This window comes from Zeus faber (assembly GCF_960531495.2).
Source record: "Zeus faber genome assembly, chromosome: 1".
Taxonomy (NCBI): Eukaryota; Metazoa; Chordata; class Actinopteri; order Zeiformes; family Zeidae; genus Zeus; species Zeus faber.
In genome coordinates this window covers 41,745,300-41,770,009 of record NC_137193.1, presented here as the reverse complement: position 1 = coordinate 41,770,009, position 24,710 = coordinate 41,745,300, and the positions used below count along the sequence as shown (strand labels likewise).

Sequence of the window (24,710 nt, the reverse complement as noted above, 5' to 3'; positions counted from 1 at the left end):
TCCTCAAAACTGATGTCTGACCAAGTTGATTTCACATTTATAGATCATACTGTGGATGAATAATGTAAGATATTCATGTATTTCCTCTGAGGCAAAGTTCAAATTGAAAACTTCAATTCATTACTGATATACTATATTCAAAGATTCAAAGAAGTACAGCATGTAGTGAAATGTTAGAAAGAGACTGTGTTGGGCATATAGTACAAATACAAATGAGAATTAAAAAAATAGGACTGCAATTAAATAAAAAAAACAAATCTTTATACAGCATTTAAAAAAAACCAGACCAACAAAAACTATATAACTACTATATAACTACTATATATATATATATATATATATATATATATATATACACACACAAAAACTATATATATATATATATATATATATATATATATATATATATATATATATATATATATATATATAGTTTTTGTGTGTGTGTGTATATATATATATATATATATATATATATATATATATATATATATGTATATAATGTAATGAGGTGAACACACTATTAATGAGGTGAGTCCTCATTTGTTCTGGTCTTGTGGCTGCAGAGGCGTCTGCCTGACCTCAGCCACTAGACTAGTCTGGGATGGTGGGGATGCTTAATAATCCTTTTAGCCGCACCGCACCGTGTGTAGGCCCTGTAGGGAGGTGAGTATCGTCCCGGTGGTACACTCAGCGGATTGTACCACTCTCTGCAGGGCTTTGCGGTCCTGAGAGGAACAGCTCCCATACATTCATGTTTCGGTCAACCGACATTTCAATTTTATATATAGCAGCCATTTCTGTAGGGTTTTGATAAATGAGGCTCCCCCTGCGCTGTATGAATCATTTCATGAGAGCAACGTGTTATCTAGTGTCTGTCATCCATGTACGACTACATTTTTTTTACTCAGTTTTACTGGATACTCAGCTACTCCACCAGGGAGCATTTTCCCTTCTGTTGAAAGCGTCGACATTCCATCTCCATAAGCTGCAGTGTATACGTAGAGACAGAGAAGGGAGCAGAAACTCCTGTGACCTATTTATATTGTGTCGACAGGAAGAGGAAGAAAGTTGTTGAGGAAACGTGACAGCCCTGTCAAAGTCCAAGAGGATTTTTCTCTTCTCGAGAAGAAAAGACAGTGCCATCTCAGTCTGTATCCTCACCAACAATCTGGTGTGCTTCACCATGCATTTTATTTTGGAGGGAAAGAGTGTGTCTAGAGAACAAAACGCAATCAGCTACAACTGAACACTGACAACATGAACATCCTCTGTGATCTTACTGGAGTGTGTCACAATTGTCCAAATCCACGATTCGATTTGACTTTCGATTTTAAGGTCACGATTGTAAGACTACTGAGTCTTGATTTGTAAAGAAAAACAATTGTTTCTAAATAAGTAACTTTGAGTCCAGTCACATTAAATCATTATAAATATATATATTTTTTTTGTAGTGGAATAAATATAAATAAAATATTAATCTGTACGTTCTTCTCTTATCAGATTTTTTTCCAAATTCACTCATCATGTTCCATTTAACATTATTATCTTATCTTTGATATCACAATCCAAATCAAATCCATTACGTTAACTACTCTTATGGAGCGTGTACCTAGCGGCACTTCTCACACGCTGCCAGTCTCTGTTCTGCCCTCTCAAGTGGACAAATCAAGTGGACATATTGTAAAATATAAAATATTTTATTGAATCGGAGTGGACTTTTTAAAGAATTATTAGAATGCACAAGCCTATCTCAAATAACACTCAGGAGTCACTCAGATAAAAGGGCTGGTTGTTGTTTTTTTGGGTTGCCGTGGATGTGGAAAAAAGGCTGAATGCATTTGGCATAATTGATGTTGAATACGGCTGATTTCGACTTTGCATTTCGCCAAAATGAAAAATTGTGACAGAATGAAATGATTCCTTTGCTAAATCAATTCGCAACTCATCGTTCATAAAATCCTCCTTGGCTCACCGTGGGTTACACCCACTGAACCAAACGAACGGAGGGAGGGAAAATCGCACCGATCTTTTTACAGAGTGACTCGTTAACAACCGAGCCTCAAAAAATAGCCTTTCGTCGCTGAACCAGAAGGGCTTGGATTCTGGCTTCTCACTGCGACACCTCGTGTTTGCTCATCGAAAGCTCCAACGATTCACACCATTTCATGTTCACTAACACTTGGTCTGTCTGTATCACACGCCACCTAAGCGCGTTCCCCTCTCATGTCATGACGTCTGAACCCAAACACATTTCAAGGCTGGATTCTTGGCTGGAGCATCGCCATCTCTCAGCGCACTTGTGAAGCGTGTGATGTCGTGTCAATGGAAAGTTAAACTGGCTGTTGTCCTCACTCACTGAGAACTTATACCTTTTGGGTTTTCTATGAAAATCAGTAGATGGGACATTGTGTGCGGTTTCACGGGTCATTGGATACCGCAAATGAAGACACACACACACACACACCCACACACACACAAACACACACACAGAGAAGCCTCACACACGTGATGAATGCCTCAAGGGGTGGGATGAAAACATGATTAGTTCCTGTATCAGAAAGAGAAGCCTAGCATGATGAATTTTGTACCTGGATGACTTTTCATTTCCCTTTTACAAAGGCAAGGAAATGCTAAAAATATTGCAGCTTACAGTCAACGTCTGTCTACTTGCCAGCGACAATCACACTCTTCACAACTGTAATCGTAAGCGTTTTATTTATTTATATATCATTGGAGAAGCATGGTGAGAAGCGTTAAAAAATGTTGATAAGAGTTAATATCCGGTTCCACGAGGCATGATCTACATGATCTTATTTTATAAGATGAGATAGATATTTAATTAGAGTGCCACGTTGACCATAAACAGCTTTCCAGGTTTGTAAAACTTGGTTGAAATGTCGTAAGCTCTGTCCGGCTCTGTTACTGCACCTCTCTCTTCCTCACTCAGATGCGTGTGTGTGTGTGTGTGTGTGTGTGTGTGTGTGTGTGTTTGTGTGCGTGCGTGGGTGCATGCGTGTGTGGGTGCATGCGTGAGTGTATGTGTGTGTGTGTGTGTGTGGGTGTGTGTGTGTGAAGCTGTGTGAGTCATCCCTCTGTGGGAAAAGCTTGTCACTTGGCTGAGGACGAGCCTCGGAGCGGGGGGTCAGATCGGAGCTTCTCCAGGCGGCTGTGACCCCTGCATTACAATGGGATGACATGGTTTTCCATTTCTATTGAGTCATTTTCTGCACAAAATACAATGAAGCAACATAGAACGGTCAGACAGTAAAACGCTGGTTGAAAATAAAAGATAAAGACGACAAACAACAAAAACCCACCGAAAAGTATAAAACATTTCTACGTAAGGCCAGTCGGAAATGTTCTCAATGGTTAAGCGTTCAGGTACTGTGAACAGTGAGAAATGATTGGAACCAATATTTTGATAAGGTATGGAGGCTCCATCCACTATGCACAGGCAAAAAGGCAAGTTGAACAAATCTTTAGGTAAAGATGAAGAAAACATAGAAGTATTATTCAATTCAGTCACTCCCTAACAAATACTTGAGGTAATAAATGTCTTCGGTATAACTACCTGCTGTTTATATCACTGGGTGATATAATTGAAGATGCAGTTTAAAGTGTTTCCCTTCTCTTCCTTCTACCTCAAGACGTCTGAGAAATCAATTGAAGTGATGATTTCGGTCTCAGTCCAAAGCCCAGTGGACATGATGGGGATATGGTCATTAAGACAAATATTTGTGCCGAACAGTGAATTAATTCATTAATTGACTGCCACTTCCTTGTCCCAGAAAGTACATCCCAAGCCACGACAAGTTCCTGTACAGTGGGAATGACAGCACAGTGATGTATGTGACAGATGTGTCATTTATGACGGAGGGAGGGATGATGAGGTGCGGCTCTTCCTGCAGCACTCTATTCTTTAATCATTTAGAGTGTCAATATATATCCCCGCGTGTCAATGTCTCAAGTCGGCGCCGGCAATTTATGAGGAGAGGTGGTGAATGGGCGGAGGAGGAGGAGGAGAAGGAGGAGGACAATGGTGACCTTGGTCCTCACAGTGTGCATGTGATGGCATGTGACCGGATGGAAGACTTGACTGCTCAGGAAATAAGATTGTGTGTGAGGTAAGGTGACATATGGGCAGTTTGAGGAAATGAAGTTTGACCTTCCTGCTGCTTCGTGAGATGGAAACCTGAAATACTTCATTCATGTGAGGAGAATATGATCTGTGGCCCTTTTTGACACGATGAAACTGACATTTTTGAGAAAGAATATTTGTTAATTCATTATTGTATATATAAGCTACCAGCCCAAGGTACCAGCAATATCCCGGTCTCCTCCCATGAACCACACATTCATATTCTTATCAATTCCTATTCCTATTCTTTTTTACTTTTCTTGGATGGTTTGGCGTTACTCGTCGTGCCCTTTCTTTAAGTGTCCTCAATTTGACTCGTCCATGTGATTTCCCCCGTTCTTTCCTACTGATTGGAGGAAACTTGTAATCAGATACCCCACACGACCCTCATCAGACGGGGACGGGAGCAGCTCTCGTTTCGCTGTCAGCGGCTTCCTTCCTCGGAGTCAAATGCTTTCTGTGTTGTTCAATGCATAAAACAGTGCAGACCTAGAGCTTGTGCAACTCCACACCTCATTTCCCAATCTGTGTTTCCCCAACATAAGCCGATTTTAATCATATTAAATCTTCAATAATTACATTGGTCTGATCATCGTTCTTCTTTGGCATCAAGAGCCAGGGTTAGCTCCATGAAACTCAGAGAGTCTTCCCAAGCCGCTGGATCATGACCTCAACCCGTCTTGAGATAAGAAGGAACCTCTGTTTCTCTGTGGCAGAGCCGACCGTGCAACCCCAATATTCAGCCATGATAAGAAGACTTAGTTACGGAATCGAACCATGGGGTATTCCTCCCAAGTGGAACTTCCCTCCCGTGGACCTTCCCTGTGGCACCAAGTAATCAACAAGCCAAACCAAAGGTCGACTGATGCCATCTTTCATTTTAATTTCATAATAATAATAATAATTTCATTACACATACTCATCCATCCTTATACACACCCATATTATTGACTACATATTTTTTCATTCTGTACAGCTTTTCCATCTATATTTATATATCATACCCACAGACCTACTAGAAAGTTGTCCAAGTAATTACCTTTTAACTTAACTTATCCTGTGCATAGAATCACATTTTGCATATTCTGTACATTTATATTTATATATAGTATATATTTGGCTATTTTTATATATGTCTTTGTGCTATTTTTGTATATTTGGCTTCCAGACTGTTGAGATTTTTTATGCTCGTCCTCTGTGCAGCAATGCACCATTCCTTACTCACAAAAAATATATAAAATATATATATATATATATATATATATATATATATATATACACCGTATTTCTTCAAAAATTAACCGGTAGTCCAATAACAACCAGGCCTGGTGCGTGGTCTACACAAACAAAGACAAGCCTGCCTCAAAAACAGACCTGGGGAAAAACTGAAAAACTGCGGCGCTGTTCCGGTGTGGAGCTCCTCTCCCAAACAAAGCAAATAAAAACAGTGTTATCACTTCTTGGGTCAAATACCTCGCTCTGAGCGCTGCTGCTCTCCAGCGCTCCAAGCAGGAAGTGGTGCGTTCAAGGGGAACTCGAGAAACTGTAATTCCCCTGTCAGCTACAACCACAAGTGTGACTTTTAGGGTAGCTACTAGCTCTCTTTTTTCACCATACCATCACCACCATGTGTTTTCATGGCTTGGAGGTACCCAGATGGAAGTTTGATTTAAAATTCATACTAAAATATGATCAAATATACTTATTAAACAAAGGGAATTAGATAAAAAACCCTGTCTCTATTATAAGCCAGCTTCCAATAAAGGCTTGGTACCCTCTGCAGTTGAAGTAAAGAAAGACCCCGGTCACTATTTGAGTAAATATAGTATAGACATTAGCAGCAGATTCTTTAAGTCCTGTAAGTTGAGGTGGGGCCCCCATGGAACGGGCTTGTTGTTCCAGCACATCCCACAGATGCTCGATCTGATCGGACCCTAACCCCGGACATCCACATGATGTGGAAGAAAACATGATTCATCAGACCAGGCCACCTTCTTCCATTGCTCCATGGTCCAGTTCTGATGCTCACGTACCCATTGTAGGTGCTTTCGGGGTCAGGGGTCAGCATGGGCATTATGACCGGTCTGCGACTACGCAGCCCCATACACAGCGAGCTGAGATGCACTGTGTGTTCTGACTCTTTACTATCATAGCAGCATTAACTTTTTCAGCAGTTTGTGCTTCAGTAGCTCTTCTGTAGCCTTCGCTCCCCACAGGCATCAATGAACCTTGGGCGCCCATGACCCTGTCGCCGGTTCACCAGTTGTCCTTCCTTGGACCACTTTTGAAAGGTACTTACCACTGCATACCGGGAACACCCTACAAGACCTGCCATTTTGGAAATGCTCTGACCCAGTCGTCTAGCCATCACAATTTGGCCCTTGTCAAGGTTGCTCAGATCCTTACGCTTGCCCATTTTTCCAGCTTCCAACACATTAAATTCCAGAACTGACTGTTAACTTGCTGCCTATTATATCCCACTCCTTGACAGGTGCTATTGGAATGAGATGAGAAATGTTATGCACTTCACCTGTCAGTGGTTTTAATGTTGTGGCTGATAGGTGTATATATATGAAAATGTACTTGACCGAATAAAACAGTTTCTGTTTCACATTCAGATTTTGATCTCATAAGACGTAAACAAATTCCCCTCGATTGGCGTCGGTGTGTCAGTGACAATGAAGGCTGGGGCTGAAAGGACGAACGTCCGCCACATTCAATCAGGGGCCGGGGAATAAAGTGAGAAGCTCACATTAAGTGGGTCGCCCTAGGATTCACTTTGCGACGGTCTCAATTAAAAGGAACTGACATCTAACTCCCACTCTGCACTATATATTGTTTTCTCCGTCCTGTCTTGTCTCTTCTCACTCCCTCCGTAGCTCTCTCTCTCTCTCTCTCTCTCTCTCTCCCTCCCTCCCTCTATCCCTCGCTATCCCTCCATACTCCCACTCTCTCCAAGTGCATGTGAGAGAGGCTGAATTATTGACTTTCTCATTCTGGGAGCATTAGGCTTAGACTAGTGCCCACGTCAGTCAATCCACTGAGACGGGAGTTGGACTCAGATGCCCCGCTGCTTCCAAAAAAATGCCACGCGGGGGATGCGACACGCTCGACTGTGGCGTCGACGAATATGCAAATATGTGGGAATATGCAAATATAGCGAAGAATAACGACTTTTACGTTCATGCTACCAGGACGTTTAAGAGTCTTGCGGTGATGGAGAGGAGGGACATTTTACTAACACAAGCGATAGTGGAAGGTAACAAAGTACAAGTACTTTTGACTTTTCCATTTCAAAGCATTAAGCCTATCTTTGCTTTTTGCTACATTTTAGGGCTGTCAAACGATTAAAATATTCAATCTCAACAAATCGCATGATTGTCCATAGATTAATCTCAAATTAATGGCTTTTTTAAAATTTGTTCAAAATGTTCCTTCAAGGGATATTTTTCATGTGTTTAATGGACAAATATGCTTGCTTTATGCAAGTGTATGTATATTGGAAATCTATTAACAACCCAAAATATTGTCCAAAAACCCTCAATGGTACTGCAGTTAGCAAACAAAATGCTCATATCAGTCCAACAGGCAACAACACAACAGATACTGACATACAGCCTCCCCAGTAGCTCTGTCTGTCTACTGTGTTCTTTTACTCCTTTTTCAACTTTGTTTTCACTTTCAACTTTTTCTACTGCACGCCCTGTGTAGATTTATTTTTTAATCCCGTGGAAATGTTTTTTTTTTAATTATTATCTGCGAGAAAGACGGTGGCAGAAACTTTGTTTATTCAAGGGAACAGCTGCTCTCACTCAGAACAATGGGGCACGCCGGCCATGTTTACCCCATATCGGAGGAACTGAGGCGCAGTTACAGGAGCTGCCGAGCTGGCGCTAAGCTAAGGCTAAGCTAATGGAAATGCGGTGGAGGTACAAGCCCTATATTCCGTCGGCAGTGATGGGGAACTCACTGGCCAACAAGACTGACGAGCTGGCTGCTCTGGTGAGGAACCAGAAGATCTGTAGGGAGGGTAGTTTACTGCTATCCGGCAACACTCTGGATGCTAATGTGGATTTACTGGGATTCACTACTGTGAGAGTGGACAGTACGGTTGCCTCGGTTACCTCAGTTACCCGGTTGCCACTAAGTTTCCATTCATGTTGGAATTTGCCAAGATAACAGACCTGACGTCACGGCAACATGGTGGGGTGCACCGTTAATGGTAAACAATATTCCCTCCATATAGATTATTATGTATTTTAACACATATCGTTTTCGTCGTTTTCGACTACTCTGTAGATTTGATGTTATGTTAACACGGGGACTACTGACACAAATTACAGTTTTCCAAGTTCCCATGGAACGCTGCATTGCTTCCTGCTGCCTTACCACCCGACACAAATTTGGAGCGCTTTCTAATCCACCTGAACCAGCAGCAGCCTTTACCAACGGTGGAGCAGATAATGAGTGAATCCAGCTGTTTCCACCAAAATGGTGCGAAATAGAAAGCACAAACACAGATGCCCACAATCCAAAGAAATCCCCCGTCCATGTACAAAATTCACGCCCACTCAATAAAATATTACATATTTTGCAATACGTCCACTTGATTTTTCCACTTGAGAGGACAGAACAGAGACATGAAAAAGTCCTGGCCAAAGAGTAAAACGTAGAAGTGGAGTACCGGCCCACCTCGAGCACTGCATATAAGTCAACTTTGATTATTTCCATGTGGCATGTTTATGATTGGCCAAATCGACAAGGACAAAATGAAATAGTTTTCAGTTATTTTGGAATGTTGGGATGAAGCGGGGCCGGTTTGATGGGGGGGTGGATATGACCACTACTATTACTCATAACAACTTCATTTAAGAGCATGTATTTTTTGAGTACTTTTATTTAAATAGAAAAAAATATCAGCGTTATACTTTCACTTTTATTTTGTGTCAGGGTATTTGTACTTTTACTTAAGTAAAAGGTCTGAGTATTACTTCGACCACTGGAGACCATCAGGGGCAGACTGGCTGGACTGGGCAGTGGCTGGATGATGGATGCTTGTCAAGTCAAGCGCCGGCGCTCTGACTCACTGCCAGGGGCCCAAAGTGACAGAAAGTTTCACTGAACCGACACACACACACACACACACACACACACACACACACACACACACACACACACACACACACACACACACACACACACACACATAAACACAGAGCAATATATACAGTAGGCCCAGATGCACAAACAAATAGTACACACAAAGTAGGATTTCTGTGCTGGGGAACTTCACACACACACATTCTCACGCACACAGCTCATGATACACATCATCATTCTCTTTACATCGTAGTCATGCATCGGCCTCTTGGACCCCCCCAGTTTGTGGACTTAGCGAGGCCCAGGCAGAAGCAGCCCGGAGAGGGGTTTTTTTTTATGGGACATAAAGCCGCTGCTGGTGGAGTCAGGCTGTGATGCATGGCTGTCACTGTAAGCTGCTTCAGAAGGAGAGGGGGAAATTGAATTGGTCCTCCTATTTACGGGCCGTGTCATTGAGCGTCAGAGCTCAGGACGTAACAAGACTCATATGTGTGTGTGTGTGTGTGTGTGTGTGTGTGTGTGTGTGTGTGTGTGTGTGTGTGTGTGTGTGTGTGTGTGTGTGTGTGTGTGTGTGTGTGTGTGTGTGTGTGTGTGCGTGTGTGGTGTCTTGAGCTTATAAAACCAATTTGACTTAAGCAACATAATTTAGCTGACGAGCTGAGACGGGAACAAATAGAAACACACACACACACACACACACACACACACACACACACATGCACACACACACACGACACCCTCTTGACACTTTTATGCGTTCTATGTGTGTGTGTAACTATTATGTTAATACACTACAGGCAAATAAGCTCGGCCCTACGTTGTTTATAGCATTTTGAAGGTTTGAGGATTTTGAACAGTGAACATCTGGGAACATCTGTCCAGCCTTGTCTTCCACGGGAAACAACTTGGAGAAGACATCTCATTCATGTTTCATTTCATGGGATTTTATCTTTGCACCTGTATCACTCAAGTTCCTAAAATATCAATCAACTTTTACAGAGGTAACAATAAATCCAACATTTTGACAGATGACACCCATCACCATCACTTAAACGGATACTAAGAAATATTTTATTTTTGGTGTAAGGACAACCTTGAAGTTAAAAAGACATGAGAAAAGAAAAAGTTAAGAAAACCTGCTTATCAGTCCTTCAATTGTTGTTTTTAAATAGATTTTTTATTTTTATTTTAATCTTTAAAAAAAAGTTTAGAGGTAAAATAAAGTTAAGAGATTGGATGTAGGAAAAAAAAAAAAACAGGGTGTGATTTTTGGCCAATAGTGTTAGAAAAACATTGTGAATGTTTATTTGTAAGTCTGTCCAGGTGATTCTATGAAGTGATTTGGAAGAAAGACAATGCAGGTAAGAAAAGTTAGCATGTGGGTTTATTTTATTTTCTGCATTTTGGGCGACATGATGGTAAAAGACTCTGAAATAAGACATTGAAATAAGAAAATAATTTTCTGAGGAACGCTTATTCTTACCCTGTTTTAAATGTATTTCATTCTTTTTTAATTATTTTATTATTCTTATTTGTAAATGCATTTTGCCTTGCTTTTATTGTTATTATCTAATGGACTTCTTGTGTGAAGCACTTTGAGTTTCATGTCATGTAGGAAAGGTGCTACACAAATAAAGGTTATTATTATTATTTTTAGGGGCCCAGCCCGCACGGTCCAGCACGGTTCACATCTCGTTTGAACCGGAACGTCACAAACATCTCGTGGTTTAAGTTTCATCCAAAACGATCCACTTAAGGAGCAGAAATTTGTGAAGAACCCACCAAATTTGACCCCAAGTATTCAGCTGGTCCTGTTTGACCGACATGCCACTATTCGTTAACAAGATGAATGAGAGTTACAGAAAGACGGTTTATGACGTCATCATAATATTTACTATAAATGTACAGATTCCAATTCAGAATGGCCATTGTCCAGTGTACGGTGTAGAATTTGTTCTCTAGTGGTTAGAGATTACAAACTAGTCGTGTGTGTATGTTTATCGACCTTCATACCTGGTAGATGTCTAGTCAAGTCAAGTCACACTTTATTTATAGAACGCATTTCATACCAGGGCAACACAATGTGCTTTACAAAGAAATACAAAAAAGAAAGAGAGAACGAAGTTGTCAGCCGGTCATTACAAAAGAATGCCCCTCAAACAACAGCAACAACAAAATCAACAACAAAAGCAACAACAAAGACAACAAAAGCAACAATAATAGCGACACCACCCACAGTGGCAGCAACAGCAACAGAAAACCACAACATCAGCAACAACAGCCACAGAAACAACAACAACAACAGCAGCAACGTACACGCAAAGACGTCACCGGAACCGGAAGTGGTAGCTCTCACCGGAACCGGAAAGGTCACTCAGGTTAGAGATGGTTAAGTCGAGGTATAAGGTTACGTTAAGTCGAGGTATAAGGTTACGTTAAGTTGAGGTCTAAGGTAAGCGAGAGTTAAGTTTAGGTATAAGGTTAGCAGCAGCAACCACAACACCAGTAAAGGTATAAGGTTGGCGGCACCAACAACAGCAGCAGCAGCAGCAGCAGCAGCAGCAGCAGCAGAAACAAAAACAGCAACAGCAACAGCAACAGCGCACAAGCGAAGACGTCACCGGGACCGGAAGTGGTAGCTCTCACCAGAACCAGAAATCTCCTCATCTGTATTGAGTCAACAGTGTGTACCATCTCATCTCAACGAAGTAAAGCACAGCAAAGATGTCACCAGAACCGGAAGTGGTAGCTCTCACCGGAAATGGAAATTTCAACTGTGTGCACCATCTCATCTGAATCCAGTCACGGTCCTTTAATTAGCGTCCCTAAGTTATGGGTCAAGTTTTCAATCAGACCTCGGGAGGGAGATCCTTTTGACTCTCTCTCTCTCCGAAAACACACCCTTCTTATGATCCTCTAACTGTAATATCGCAACAGAAACAACACCAGCAACAGAAATAGCAGCAACATCAACGCCAGCAGCAACAACAGCAACGAACACGCAACGACCTCACCGGAACCGGAAGTGGAACCGGAAAAATCACTCAGCTTAGAGTCTATGGATCTGTTCTACTGACATCTTATCTCTTTGGTCCCCATTACTTTGCCGGAGTAGTCCACAAAAACTTGTGACCACGTCGAGTTGAAGCCACTCAAATGTGCGACTGAATGATGCGTTCAAGGTCCGGCGAGGCGTTGGAAAAATAGAAGCCATGATATGGTAATTAATCACAGAAATATCACAACTTTTTTCGTAACATAACTAATTGAAAATGTAATCCAAGGAAAAAAGTCACCACTGAAATTATGTAAATTCGACTACTATCGAAAAACCCTCGTAAATACGTCATAATTGACGCACGCGAGACACGTCACCTATCGTCACTGAGACTGCACATGTACTTACACACAACAAGGTAAGTCATAACAATGACAAGGTTTGGTTTAAAGTAAAAAATAAATGGTTGTTTTAAAGAAACTTCATGTATAAACAGCTAACAACTAACAGCTAAACTTAGCAAACTTAAATGGAAAGGCAAAAGGTCAATCAACTAGTATTGACAAGTTCATCCATAATAATTTTAACGGCGAAAGACTGTTAAAGTTCCATAAATGTCTGCATTACAATATAGACAAGTCATCTATTAAACTGATTTTTTCAATTGTGGATTAACCCGGTGCCGTGTCCCTCCTGCGACATTGGAGCCAGTCGTAACACAAACTGGACGAGTAGAAAACAGTCCAAAACATATTCTGTGTTTGTTTCCTCGCACATGGAGTTCGCTTGCAGCTCCAGAGCAACAGGGCTAAATTATTTTAGTCCCAAAAAGTTTAAAAAGTTGATGAAATATCCACCATCAAATTTTTTGTCATAAAACTCAACAAGTGTATCAGCTTGCATTAGTAATTCAGCGTGTCTCGACGCGTCATTACGTCAGCTGATGCTGCGCTCAATCAAAACTCTGACTGGTGCTTGTTGTTAAGACGAGCGACAGCACAAGCTGATGCTACGTTCAATGGGAACTCCAAAATTTGTGATTGGTGTCGTGTATTGCTGCCTTCAGCTATATTTATTATTATTATTATTGTGCATATATATATATATATATATATATATATATATATATATATATATATATTTATTTATTTATTTATTTTTTATTTTTTTCTATCATCAAGGCCCTGGGGCTCACATTGTTCCCCTTGGGTGCCGCGCTTTTGAGGGAGAGGAGGAGAGGAGGAGGAGAGGAGGAGAGGAGGAGGAGAGGAGGAGAGGAGGAGAGGAGGAGGAGAGGAGGAGAGGAGAGGAGGAGGAGAGGAGGAGAGGAGGAGGAGAGGAGGAGAGGAGGAGAGGAGGAGAGGAGGAGAGGAGGAGGAGAGGAGGAGAGGTAGTGCAGCAGGAGTGCTGTTATGTAACATAAACGCTCCAGGTCCACATGTCGCGTCCTCTGGCAGATGGTGTTTCTCCAAGCAGTTAGGGTCGCATGGATGTACGGATGGATGGATGGATGGATGGATGTGTGGATGGATTGGTCAATGGATGGATGGGTGGATGGATGGGTAGATGGGTAATGGATGGATGGATGGATGGATGGGTGGATGGATGGGTGGATGGGTAATGGATGGATGGATGGATGGATGGGTGGATGGATGGGTGGATGGGTAATGGATGGATGGATGGATAGATCGATGGATGGATGAATGGATGGATGGATGGGTGGATGGGTGGATGGATAGATGATGGATGATGGGTAGATGGATGGGTGGGTGGATGGATGTAAGTTAATAATATATTTTTTGTGAGGATGTGCTTGGGGGTACTTTTTCACAGGCAGGGAGGGCAAGATGGTGACTCGGCCTTTCCCAAACAAAACAGGTTGGACGGGCTTGGAAGGACATCAGAAACTGCTCGGACTAAGAACTTGATTTGGTGCGGCTCAGCTTTCCTGAGCTCATTCCAGGTGACCTTAGCTCCTCTGCTTGCTCCCATCTATACCACGCTCCTTGCTGCCGCATTCCCAACAATCCCACTGGCCCACTTCTCCTCCACAGCTGCACTTAACTCACCATTTGGCGTGCTATAAATAAATCCAACACATTTTAACTGTTGCTCTTATTAACATGTAATTTTTTTTTTCGTTCAAATTAACTTAATTTATTCAGTACTTTTTTAATCCCCCAAGTGCTTCTATTAAAATTGCAGTACTTCCATTGTAGTAAATCTATTAAATTATATTACGTGTCACTTTGTTGCCATAGTTTTTTAAATCAACAATTGGTCACATTTTTTACAGTGCAGCAACAAGTGAACAGCTCCACATCCCTCTCCCTCACTCGTCCTCCTCCTTGCACAGAACAACCTGGAATGGACCCTCTCACCTCGCCCCAATAAGATGAAGCATCTCATTGGGGCATTACAATACCAAAATACAGACCAAAAAAAAATACTGTGGAAATATTTATTGGTATGTGTCGTCAAAATGTAAAATGGATAACAAACAAGGTAAAAGAAAAAGTAAAAAACTTAACTATTTTGTTTGCTCGTTATTTTATGATTTACCCCCATAAAAATTCACCAGAATACAGAAATAAAGGTCTCTGAACCTAAATTTCTTCTTGGACCCCCAGACCCCCAACAAATGTTTTGTTAATGGGGTTTTATTGGATTGAGGTGAGGTGGTAGCATCGGAGGGCAGGTTGGGTGGAGTTTGAGCAGTGAGATATGCAGTGTGCATGGGAGGGTGGATGCCCCCGTAAGGAAATTTGTGGCGTGTGCATGCTATGGGGGGGCACCTTCTACTGATCTCGGCTAGAGCTCCAAAAAAGGCTAGAGCCGGCCCTGATTAAACCAATTATAAAAATTAAACCAACCAGAAGCCAACCTGCCAACACACAACCACAGATACACACTAACGCAGACACACACACACACACACACACACACACACACACACACACACACACACACACACACACACACACACACACACACACTAGTAGTGGCTCTATCGGCACCATTGTGTTGTATATGAATTGTGAATGAATTGTCTTGTCATGTTGATTATTTATAGCCACAAAAAAGAGGGAAACATTTGTGTTCAATTTTGTTCGAGAAATAATAATGATAATTATTGCAAACAAACAAAATATGTAGTGTAAACACATTATTTTTTCGTGCCAACAATTGTTTCCTGCTGAAATTCACATTCTGACAGCCCATCGTCAACACATTATTTGAAATTGCTCAATCCGTCACTTTCAACTGAGCCGCTGTCCATCAGCGGGCACTGCGTTGACACGCCTCAATTGACCTTAATCACTTTAAAACCATTTGAAGTACAATCAGGGCCCAAGAGAAACTTCAGTTGCCAAGTTGGAAACCATGCATCAGCTTTTATTTGCCAAGACGAAATGGCTAATCATTATTCAATTGAGTGACATCAATAGATTAATCGATAGATCAATCGATCAATCAATAGATAGATTGCTAAACAGGTTGAGAGATAAACTGTGCTGGTTGACGAAGAGGCAACCAGACCACACAAGATGGTTAAAAACCAGATTTGGTTGCCCGGGGCAACTGGGAACAGTTATTGTCAAGTCATGTCAAGTTCTTTGTGCACAAGTGCAGTTTGCATTTTACTATCATTGATACTGCTTCCCTGGATTCAACCAACCTTAGTTAACACTATCGACAGGCCATGACTCTCCTTTACCTGCTCACCTGCCTCCTTTGTGAATTTGAAGAAAAGTACTTTCTGGACCTGTTGACCCTGAGCAAACCACAACAATAGGCTTGGTCTCCCGCTAGATACAGTGGTTTTCTTTAGGACCCAGACAGCAGAGCCTGCTTGCATCTGTATCAACCCCAAGCAGCAGACTAAGCAGCAAACTGTTTACTCTGCGCTGTGTCAATATGACGCATGCTGTCGGCAGCGTTTTAACTAACTCACACAAAGACCGTCTTTTGTTAGGATCAGCGGGGACGGTGTCAACTCTGTGGCTGTATCCCCAGATTAAGTCGCTGCAGACTATAGTACAGCACGGTTCAGTTGATTGATTAATGATGTCCAAACAGTGATGGGCCCGGAACGGGACAGAAGGGGCAGAAGGGCAGTTCTAATCTTATCTGAGCAGCAATGCCGCTAGGTTCATTATGTTACTGTTTAACATATCATGGACGAAGTAGAGCATGAGAGGGTATATGTCACATGACATGCCACTTATATCGCAGAGAGTGAATGGGTCTCCACGTGTCTGTATGGATTGGAGGCTCTGCATTGAAGATAGGTGGAAATTGTATGTTATTGAATGTCTGTGACCCTACCATGGCCAGGCTGGATCTATTATTTTGCAAGCCTTTCTGGACCCAAACCCTTCATTTAATTCCCTCAGAATAGTAATGAGAGCACAGTAGCGATTCTGAGATTGAGAAAGGTGCAATAGCACTACTTTTGTCTTGCGTTGTTGTTGTTGTCGTTGGTTAGAAATGATGGTTTCCTCATCTCGTACTGGGAAAAATCACTGCTTACGTTGGCCAACAGCAAGACATTTTTTCTCGTCAAAAAATGTAAGATTAGCTTCCCAGTTGTACATCAAAAGCAAAAAAAAATTTTGAGCCAACATCCATTTCAACAAAAACCTGTACACAATTTTATTCCACCTGCATTGCAATTGCAACTGCTTATGCCATTTAAACCTCCGCTTTTACCTCTGCCGCCTCCTCCCGCATCAGCACCTATCTTGGGGGATAAGGGCATGGATGAAGTAAAACTTCCTGTAACAAAACTGCAGCAAGACTAAAAACCCTTATGGTTGGCACCCCTCATCAGATCCAGCACTCCCGATAACCCACCTCACCATTGCTGGTCAAGACATCCCTCTCTCATACTCTCATACTAGTCTGCAACCTTGGAATAAAACTTGTTCAGGCCTTCACCTATGACAGTCACATCAAGAACCTGTGCAAGACATCATTCTACTACCTCAGGAACACCAGCCAACTCTTTCTGAGGCAGAGGAGCTCGTCCATGCCTTTGTCTCCTCAAGGCTGGACTACTGTAATGCACACTTCATCAGAATCACAGAAGGTGGCTTCAACAAGCTCCTATACATCCAGAACAGCGCCACCAGGATCCTGATGAGAAGCATCAAAAACATCAGCCCCTCATCCCTCCACTGGCTCCCTCTCCTGTACAGGATTTAATTTAAGGTCCTTCTCCTGACCTTCAAATGCGATTACGGCAACGCCCCTGCTTGCCTCAAAGAACTGCTCACACTCCGCCACCATTTCCACCACCTCAGGTCAAGCAACAACAGCCTGCTCCTCCACACCCACTGGACTAAGCTGGTGACCATGCGGGACCGGACTAAGGGCACACCTGTCCCTGGACCGATTTAAAACTGGCCTAAAAACTCTCCTCTATCAGAAAGCCTTCCAAACCGGGAAGGCTTTTTTCCTGTAGGACCCTGAGATCGGTCCCCAATAAAAAGGCACATTATAAATTAAATTAAATGTATTATTATTATTATTATTATTATTATTATTATTATTATTATTATTATTATTATTATTATTAGGGGTCCAGCCCACAGGGCTATTTATATTGTTCGGGGAAAATTCTCTGAAATTTGAAATCGAAAACAATTTGAAACAGAAGACGGCAGAAACTACAAACATGGTACATCCTGATTGAACTGGTATGTCACAAACACCTTGTGGTTGAAGTTTCATCCAAATTGATCCACATACAAATTTGACCGAAATCAAAGACACAGTCCAATGCATTCATCGCCAAAATATGCCGTTATATACATGTATACGTTTACATGTATATTTATGAATCTTCTTACCTGTGGTCTGTGGATCTGTTGGATTGATATATTATCTCTGTGGTCCCCATTACTTTGCCTGATTAATGAAAAATACGAAAAAAGTAGTCTGGTCACAAAAACATGTGACCATGTCGAGTCGAGGTCATTCGAATGTGCAAGTAAGTGATGCGTTCAAGTTCCAGCAAGCCGTCGGAAAAATAGAAGCCATGCAATGGTAATTACTCATAGAAATACCACAACATTTTTTGTATTTCATGGAAACCAAACTTATCGAAAATGTAATTCAAATGTAATTCACAAAGTTTGACTACTATCCTAATGCTCCATAAATACGTAAACCGACGTAAATACGTCATAATTGACGTACAAGAGACACAACGTCACCTACTGTCACTGAGACTGCACATGTACTTACATACAACAAGGTAAGTTATAACAATGATAAGGATTGGTTTAAAGTCAAAAATAACAGTTTTAAAAGAAACGTCATGTATAAGCAGTTTCCTATAACTAACTTTTGTAACTTGTGATGCATTTGACGGAAACCAAAAAACTGTAATACAGTGGTACCTCGACTTACGACTGTAATTTGTTCTTTAAGAAAGGTTGTATGTTAAAACAGTCGTATGTCGAAGCAATTTTTTCCCATATAAATTATGAAATCATGAAGGGTGAAAATAAACAAAATACACAGCACAAACACAGTTAATATGAAAAAAATATCCATAAGCCACGAACTACGTGCCCGCACGATGTAGGTCGCCCGCTGACTGACTGCTGACTGGCCGCCGACGCGCCAACTGCAAATTTCCCTGTTTGTTTCTTGGAGCAGTCGGTCGCAAGTCGATACAAATTTTCGTGACCATCGCTACTCGTATCTTGGATTAGTCGTAAGTAGATGCAGTCGTAAGTCGAGGTACTATTGTACATACCTAAAAGGAATAAACTGGACCCTGTGTTGCTGCCTGCAACTATATTTATTATATATATATATAAACAGTATATATATATATATATATATTTTTTATCCTTTGAGAAAAAGTTTTCCTTTCCTACAATCAGCCTCAAATCTTGATTCGAATCTGCACATTTTCGGGACGTTTCAGGACACATAATAGCAAACATTTGTGGGGGAGGACAGTATGCAAGTATTACTGTATATTCAGCATTCCACATTCGTCTCACACTAGATCCTGGTGGGGTCATGTGTATAAATCTCACATCTTCCTCGACCTCTTGTCCAAACCTCCACGCCTCGAACAAACCAAAACCAGTGAGAATCAGCCAATCCCTTAAAACCAGTGTCCTCGCGCATACTTGCTGATTTTGTTGCCCAGAAACAAAAAGGAGATAATAATCTTTACCAAGATGATGCACAACCAAGCCCCAAGCACCGAGGAACAAGATAAACAAAAAGAAAACCCTGAGTTGAAGCCAAAACAGTGTGTGACAGGAGCCACAGGAGAAACACGCCAAACCATCCTTTGTTCTCCAAGAAAGACAGATGCTTCAGTTGGACAACAAAGGTTTAAAAATGACTGTAGTGTGTGTGTGTGTGTGTGTGTGTGTGTGTGTGTGTGTGTGTGTGTGTGTGTGTGTGTGTGTGTGTGTGTGTGTGTGTGTGTGTGTGTGTGTGTGCGTGTGTGTGTTTGTGGGGGTGTGTGTTTGTGGGGGCGTTGTATACCTGTGTGTTAATATACTGTATGCACACATTCATGTGAGTGGCAGGTGAGGTAAGGCACCTCCACACCTTCCAGGCTAACCACAGCAGACATACAGCAGCGATGACACCTTGGCCTTATGTTGGAGGACTGGTGTGCGCCCCACCCCTGCACCCTGCCCCCTGGCAGGCATCAAACGCTTTCATCAGCCGGCATCTAAAGACGAAGGGAGCCAACGCCATGCAAGTGTAATCATGAATATTGAGCTGGGGGAGCAGATGGTGTTCTGATCACAGTGTGCGTGAGAATCAACTGAGAGGAGCATCGCTGGCCGTGTTAAATGTGACAACCTTGGCAACGTCACTGCCGAGGACAAAGGCTTTAAATGAAACCCACCGTCCCCGTGCGTCAGAAAGCCATGCTGTAAATACACATGGACCAATGGGTTCATTTTGACGCCACACAGATTCTGAGACATGCTGAAAGTGTGGTGGCGATATGGGGGTGTTGCAGTCACGTGACTCTGTATTCTAAGTCAATATCATTAATCATAACGTGAGTAACTAACAAAGATATTTCCACAACTTCCACCACATCTTGTGAAAAATCTGATTTTACACCCACATTAGATCCTTATACTGGGCCCGATACGAACTTTTCGAAGTGGTTGCCAAAATGGTGACCATGACTCACACTGACAAACCCAGACTCACAAAATGGTTGCCAAATTTTCATTTTTAAATTGAGTGATAGCTATCCAATATAATTCTAATCCATATTTCAATACTCTAATTTGTTTCGCCATTTTTGATGGAGTAAATCAATGCGTCAGGATACCTGTGTCAATAATGACCTACAGTAAGCCCCCAATATCCCTACGGTATATGTGAAAGATAGCGCAGGTAATGTACGGTATGTCTATGATTGTCTTGAAATTCATGCTTAAAATTGTTAATAATTCTCTGGTAAGAAAATGTACACAATTTTCTTGTTTTGAATTTCTTCTTTTCCTTCGGAGCCCCAGCTCAAAACTAAGCTGTAGACTCTCCTGGAGAAAAAAACTGAACTTTGTCTCAAATGTTGTCAGCGCAACCATCTGATCTGTGACACAGTGGTCAGTTTGATTTTTCCCCCTCAAACATACCGCACCCCCGAGAGTCGCAATACCCTGTACCACTGTGTCCTGGTCTTACCTTCTCCTGGTACTGTCGTCTGGAGGAGTCCAGGGACTGGATGAGCGCCGTGGCGTGGCCGATGAACATGGCATAGCAGGTGGCTCCTACGATCATGCTGAGCATGGTGAGCCAGATATCCGACATGCTCTCCGGGGCTTGACGCCCGTAGCCGATGCAGAGCATGTGACTCATAGCCTTGAACAGTGCAAATGAGTACAGCTCACTCCACGAATCGTTCTGAAGGGAGAGAGAGGGAGACGAAAAGAAGAATGAGTGGGAAGCTACATATGAAGACGCAAGGGTACGGGAACAGAAGCCCACGTTTGATCAGGTTCTGATCAGACGCCTTTGCTTTGATGAGTATCCTGTCTTTTACAGTATATTGTCTCTTTCTTGATGCGGCACTCTTGGCTTGTCTCACTGGCAAAATACATTTTTAATCGAAAAATTTAACTTTACCTGTTTTTTATAAAGTACTAGTTCTCTAAAATATTGGACGGCAGAGCACAGTAGTTGAGCATCTGAGAGTCGGAATCTGGAGAGTAGAGAAGGAGAGAGATGTGTATCACACATCTCACACACATGAATACACACACACACACACACACAAAATAAAAGGGAGTGGAGGAGTCAGTTATTCCCAGTGAAGAGTCTCTCCTGCCTGTCTCCTCATCATGGCAGAAGCTCAGTCTTGATGAGGAGCCTTTTCTGTTTTCTTCTTCTCTTTGATTGGTTACTTCCTCTCCACACAGCGCTAACGAAAAAACTCTCATTATGAACTGTGCGTCACATGTTCTCAACAGACAGAGGTCACCTGTGTGTGTGTCCGTGTGTGTGTGTGTGTGTGTGTGTGTGTGTGTGTGTGTGTGTGTGTGTCTGTGTGTGTGTGTGTGTGTGTGTGTGTGTGTGTGTGTGTGTGTGTGTGTGTGTGTGTGTGTGTGTGTGTGTGTGTGTGTGCTTGAGTGTGTCCTCTGAGTGGTCTCCTCCATCACTGATTGACTGCTTCTGTCTGGACTCCTATCTGCTTTGTATTTTCGCCTGCAGTTTCCATTTGCATTTCATTTGGGATTCAAATGCGGCAGGTTTTCGGAGGAGGAGTTGAAAGAGGACGTGATGCAAGAATCCCCCGTCACACTGTTTCTCAGATGTGATGGGGAAATGGGGATAAGGGGAAACGAGGAAATACGCAGGTGGTTTGTGGAATTGCACGGGAGGGGAGATGGGATTTGGGCGGCTCTCAGGTTGCCCTCCCAGCAGGATAAACGGTGACACGGTCGTTGAAGAGAGAGGTGAGAGACCTGGTTCAGTACCAACACCCAAGAAATAAATAGGATTTAATTAAAATTATGCTAAGTGAAGCGTAAAGGGATAGTTTAGTGGTTGGAGGATGGATTGGAACTGGTTCCAACTCAGGGTCCACATTTCGCCTCGTTAAGGACAAACTTCTACATGATTTCTGTGTGGCATGTATCCATTTTGTTTGGCGTGTGTCCATTTCAATGGGACCTATGGTCCTACTTGAAATGGACACACAACCCTTTTAAGCAGGACTGTAGTAATAAAAGGTCTAGATGCTGTTACGGAGTAGATAACTATACTATTCATCCTATGACATTTTTGTGAAATGTATGTGTTTGTGGGGACCATACGGTAAATTGCCAGAGGTCTGTGGTTCAATACCAATTTTGACCACTTTATAGGTATTCCCTTTAACTTTTAGTTGTTTCTGCAATATCTTTTAAGTTTAATAGGAATCATTTTTAACAAGTTTCAACAAGTTGCTTTTTGAGTGCTTTTTGAAAACCACCATGGACTGCTACCCGTTCAAGGCATCGCTGCCTTCAGACGCAGAGACGATAAAATAATTGTAATAATAATGTCAAAATATTATTTGCAGATCACTGGAAAGTCTGGGCGTGACACCTCTTATAAATGCGCTTCAATTGCACCAGCTCTCTGCAGATGATCACGCAGCAGAGGTAGACACTGGTGCCTTTTTTTGGGTCTCAGCACAATTACCACCAGCTCTCTGCAGACAATAATAATTTCACCATAACTGCATGTTGATATTAGCGCCAGTGTTTGTTAATTTGACTTTTTTGCAACAAGGCTCTTTTGCATAGAAAGGGTTAATCAAAGGGTTAATTAAGCGCCAAATATATGCACAAGACATCATTTAAATGTGTGCAAATAGCACCAGCGCACTGAGACGCTATCTGTGTGGCAGCGAAGTAAGCGGTGCATTTCACCGTTTGTGGATGCTTTGAAAATTAGACGCTTTCTTTTTGTGTTATTTGTGTTGGTTTAGCGACCGCAAAAGCCGTGCAATGCTTTTGTGAATTTGTCCCTGAGACTCCCATCAAAGCTTAGTGAGGGTGACTCCAATGCCATTTCAGAGTCCCCTACATGGGGACCTGAACTGTTATGAAGCATTCATGAAGGCTGTCTGCCCCCATCCTGAGCTGTAGACTAAGCGGCCGTGCATTCCATTTCCCCCGGTCGCCTGTGAGCACGCCGGCCACGAAGAACATTCTCTGTAAACAACAGAACTAAAGACTGAGAGCCCAGACAAAGAAATTATACACACACTTGGCTGTTTGCACACACAATCACCCCCCTCCCCCACACACACGTGCCAGCACATTAACATACACATGCGTTTGAGTCACATTGGATATATTCATGCAGCGAAGAGCTTGAGAACCAGAGAATAATATTTCCCTAATGAGTTGGCCATTGATGAATATTCTACATCCAGACAATTTAAATAATTGCCCTACAATGCCGAGGAACAAAATATGAACTATTCTCAAAAATATACATATGCTGTGATGTAACAAAACAATTCAACGTGCAGGAAAATGGAGAAACTTATCCTGACCATCTAAATGAAAGCAGCTAAACGAGATTATCTATATAGTTCTCTAAATCCAATCTATCCTTCTTTCCATCATCCATCTGTCCATCCATCCATATAACTCCATATACCACTTTTACCACAAGATTCTCTATTTACATTCTCCTATAACTTCCACTGCTTTTGCAAGTATATAAAAATGACCCAGTAGCATGATTTAGGATATCAATAATAGATAAATTAAGCATTTGCAAGGTGTGTTGTTGAGAGTGTAAACAAGGCGAGCGTTGTCTATAAATGAATATATATACATATACATTTACATATATAACAGGAATAAGTGAAAAACAGTCCCTTTGTGGAAATGCTGATTAACCTACTTTGTACTATTATGGAGTCGACTTTTTATGTACTCGTATGTTGTTTTTTTTTCCTATGTATACTGTGTTTTAAGTTTATATGAGACGTGTTGGGATGTCAGAATTCTCAACATAGCAACAACAGAGACTGCTGCTAGAAGTTATTGTCAGTACATGACATTATATCAAGATAAGGATCATATACGATATAGTCAGTTCTACAGAACCTCCATATAGCTTTGGGGTCACAATGATGTAGCTCTGGCCACATAGTGTCTGCCATTGTCTATAAATTGGGGAAGACACTCTTTCACGGTACGTGCTTTGTGTGTGTGTGTGTGTGTGTGTGTGTGTGTGTGTGTGTGTGTGTGTGTGTGTGTGTGTGTGTGTGTGTGTGTGTGTGTGTGTGTGTGTGTGTGTGTGTGTGTGTGTGTGTGTGTGTGTGTGTGCGCGTGCGTGCTTGCGTGCGTGGCTGCCTGTTTAGCTGTCTGGAAACATGGACACACACACATTTCCATGGTTGTGTGAATATATCTGGGTACACTCTGGGGTACATCACTTCACCATCAAAGGAGCGTCAGC

General features: G+C 42.0%; 1 protein-coding gene across 1 annotated transcript in view; it reads right to left on the bottom strand.

The window, feature by feature from the left end:
• The window catches only part of hcn2b (hyperpolarization activated cyclic nucleotide-gated potassium channel 2b), a gene marked incomplete at its 3' end in the record, with an annotated part of 61,711 nt that overhangs the window by 10,539 nt on the left and 26,462 nt on the right, over positions 1-24,710 (bottom strand). The window contains exon 4 of the mRNA XM_080004498.1: positions 20,931-21,149. Within this exon, the coding sequence (XP_079860624.1) occupies positions 20,931-21,149 (219 nt within the window). The remainder of the gene's footprint in view (positions 1-20,930; positions 21,150-24,710) is intronic.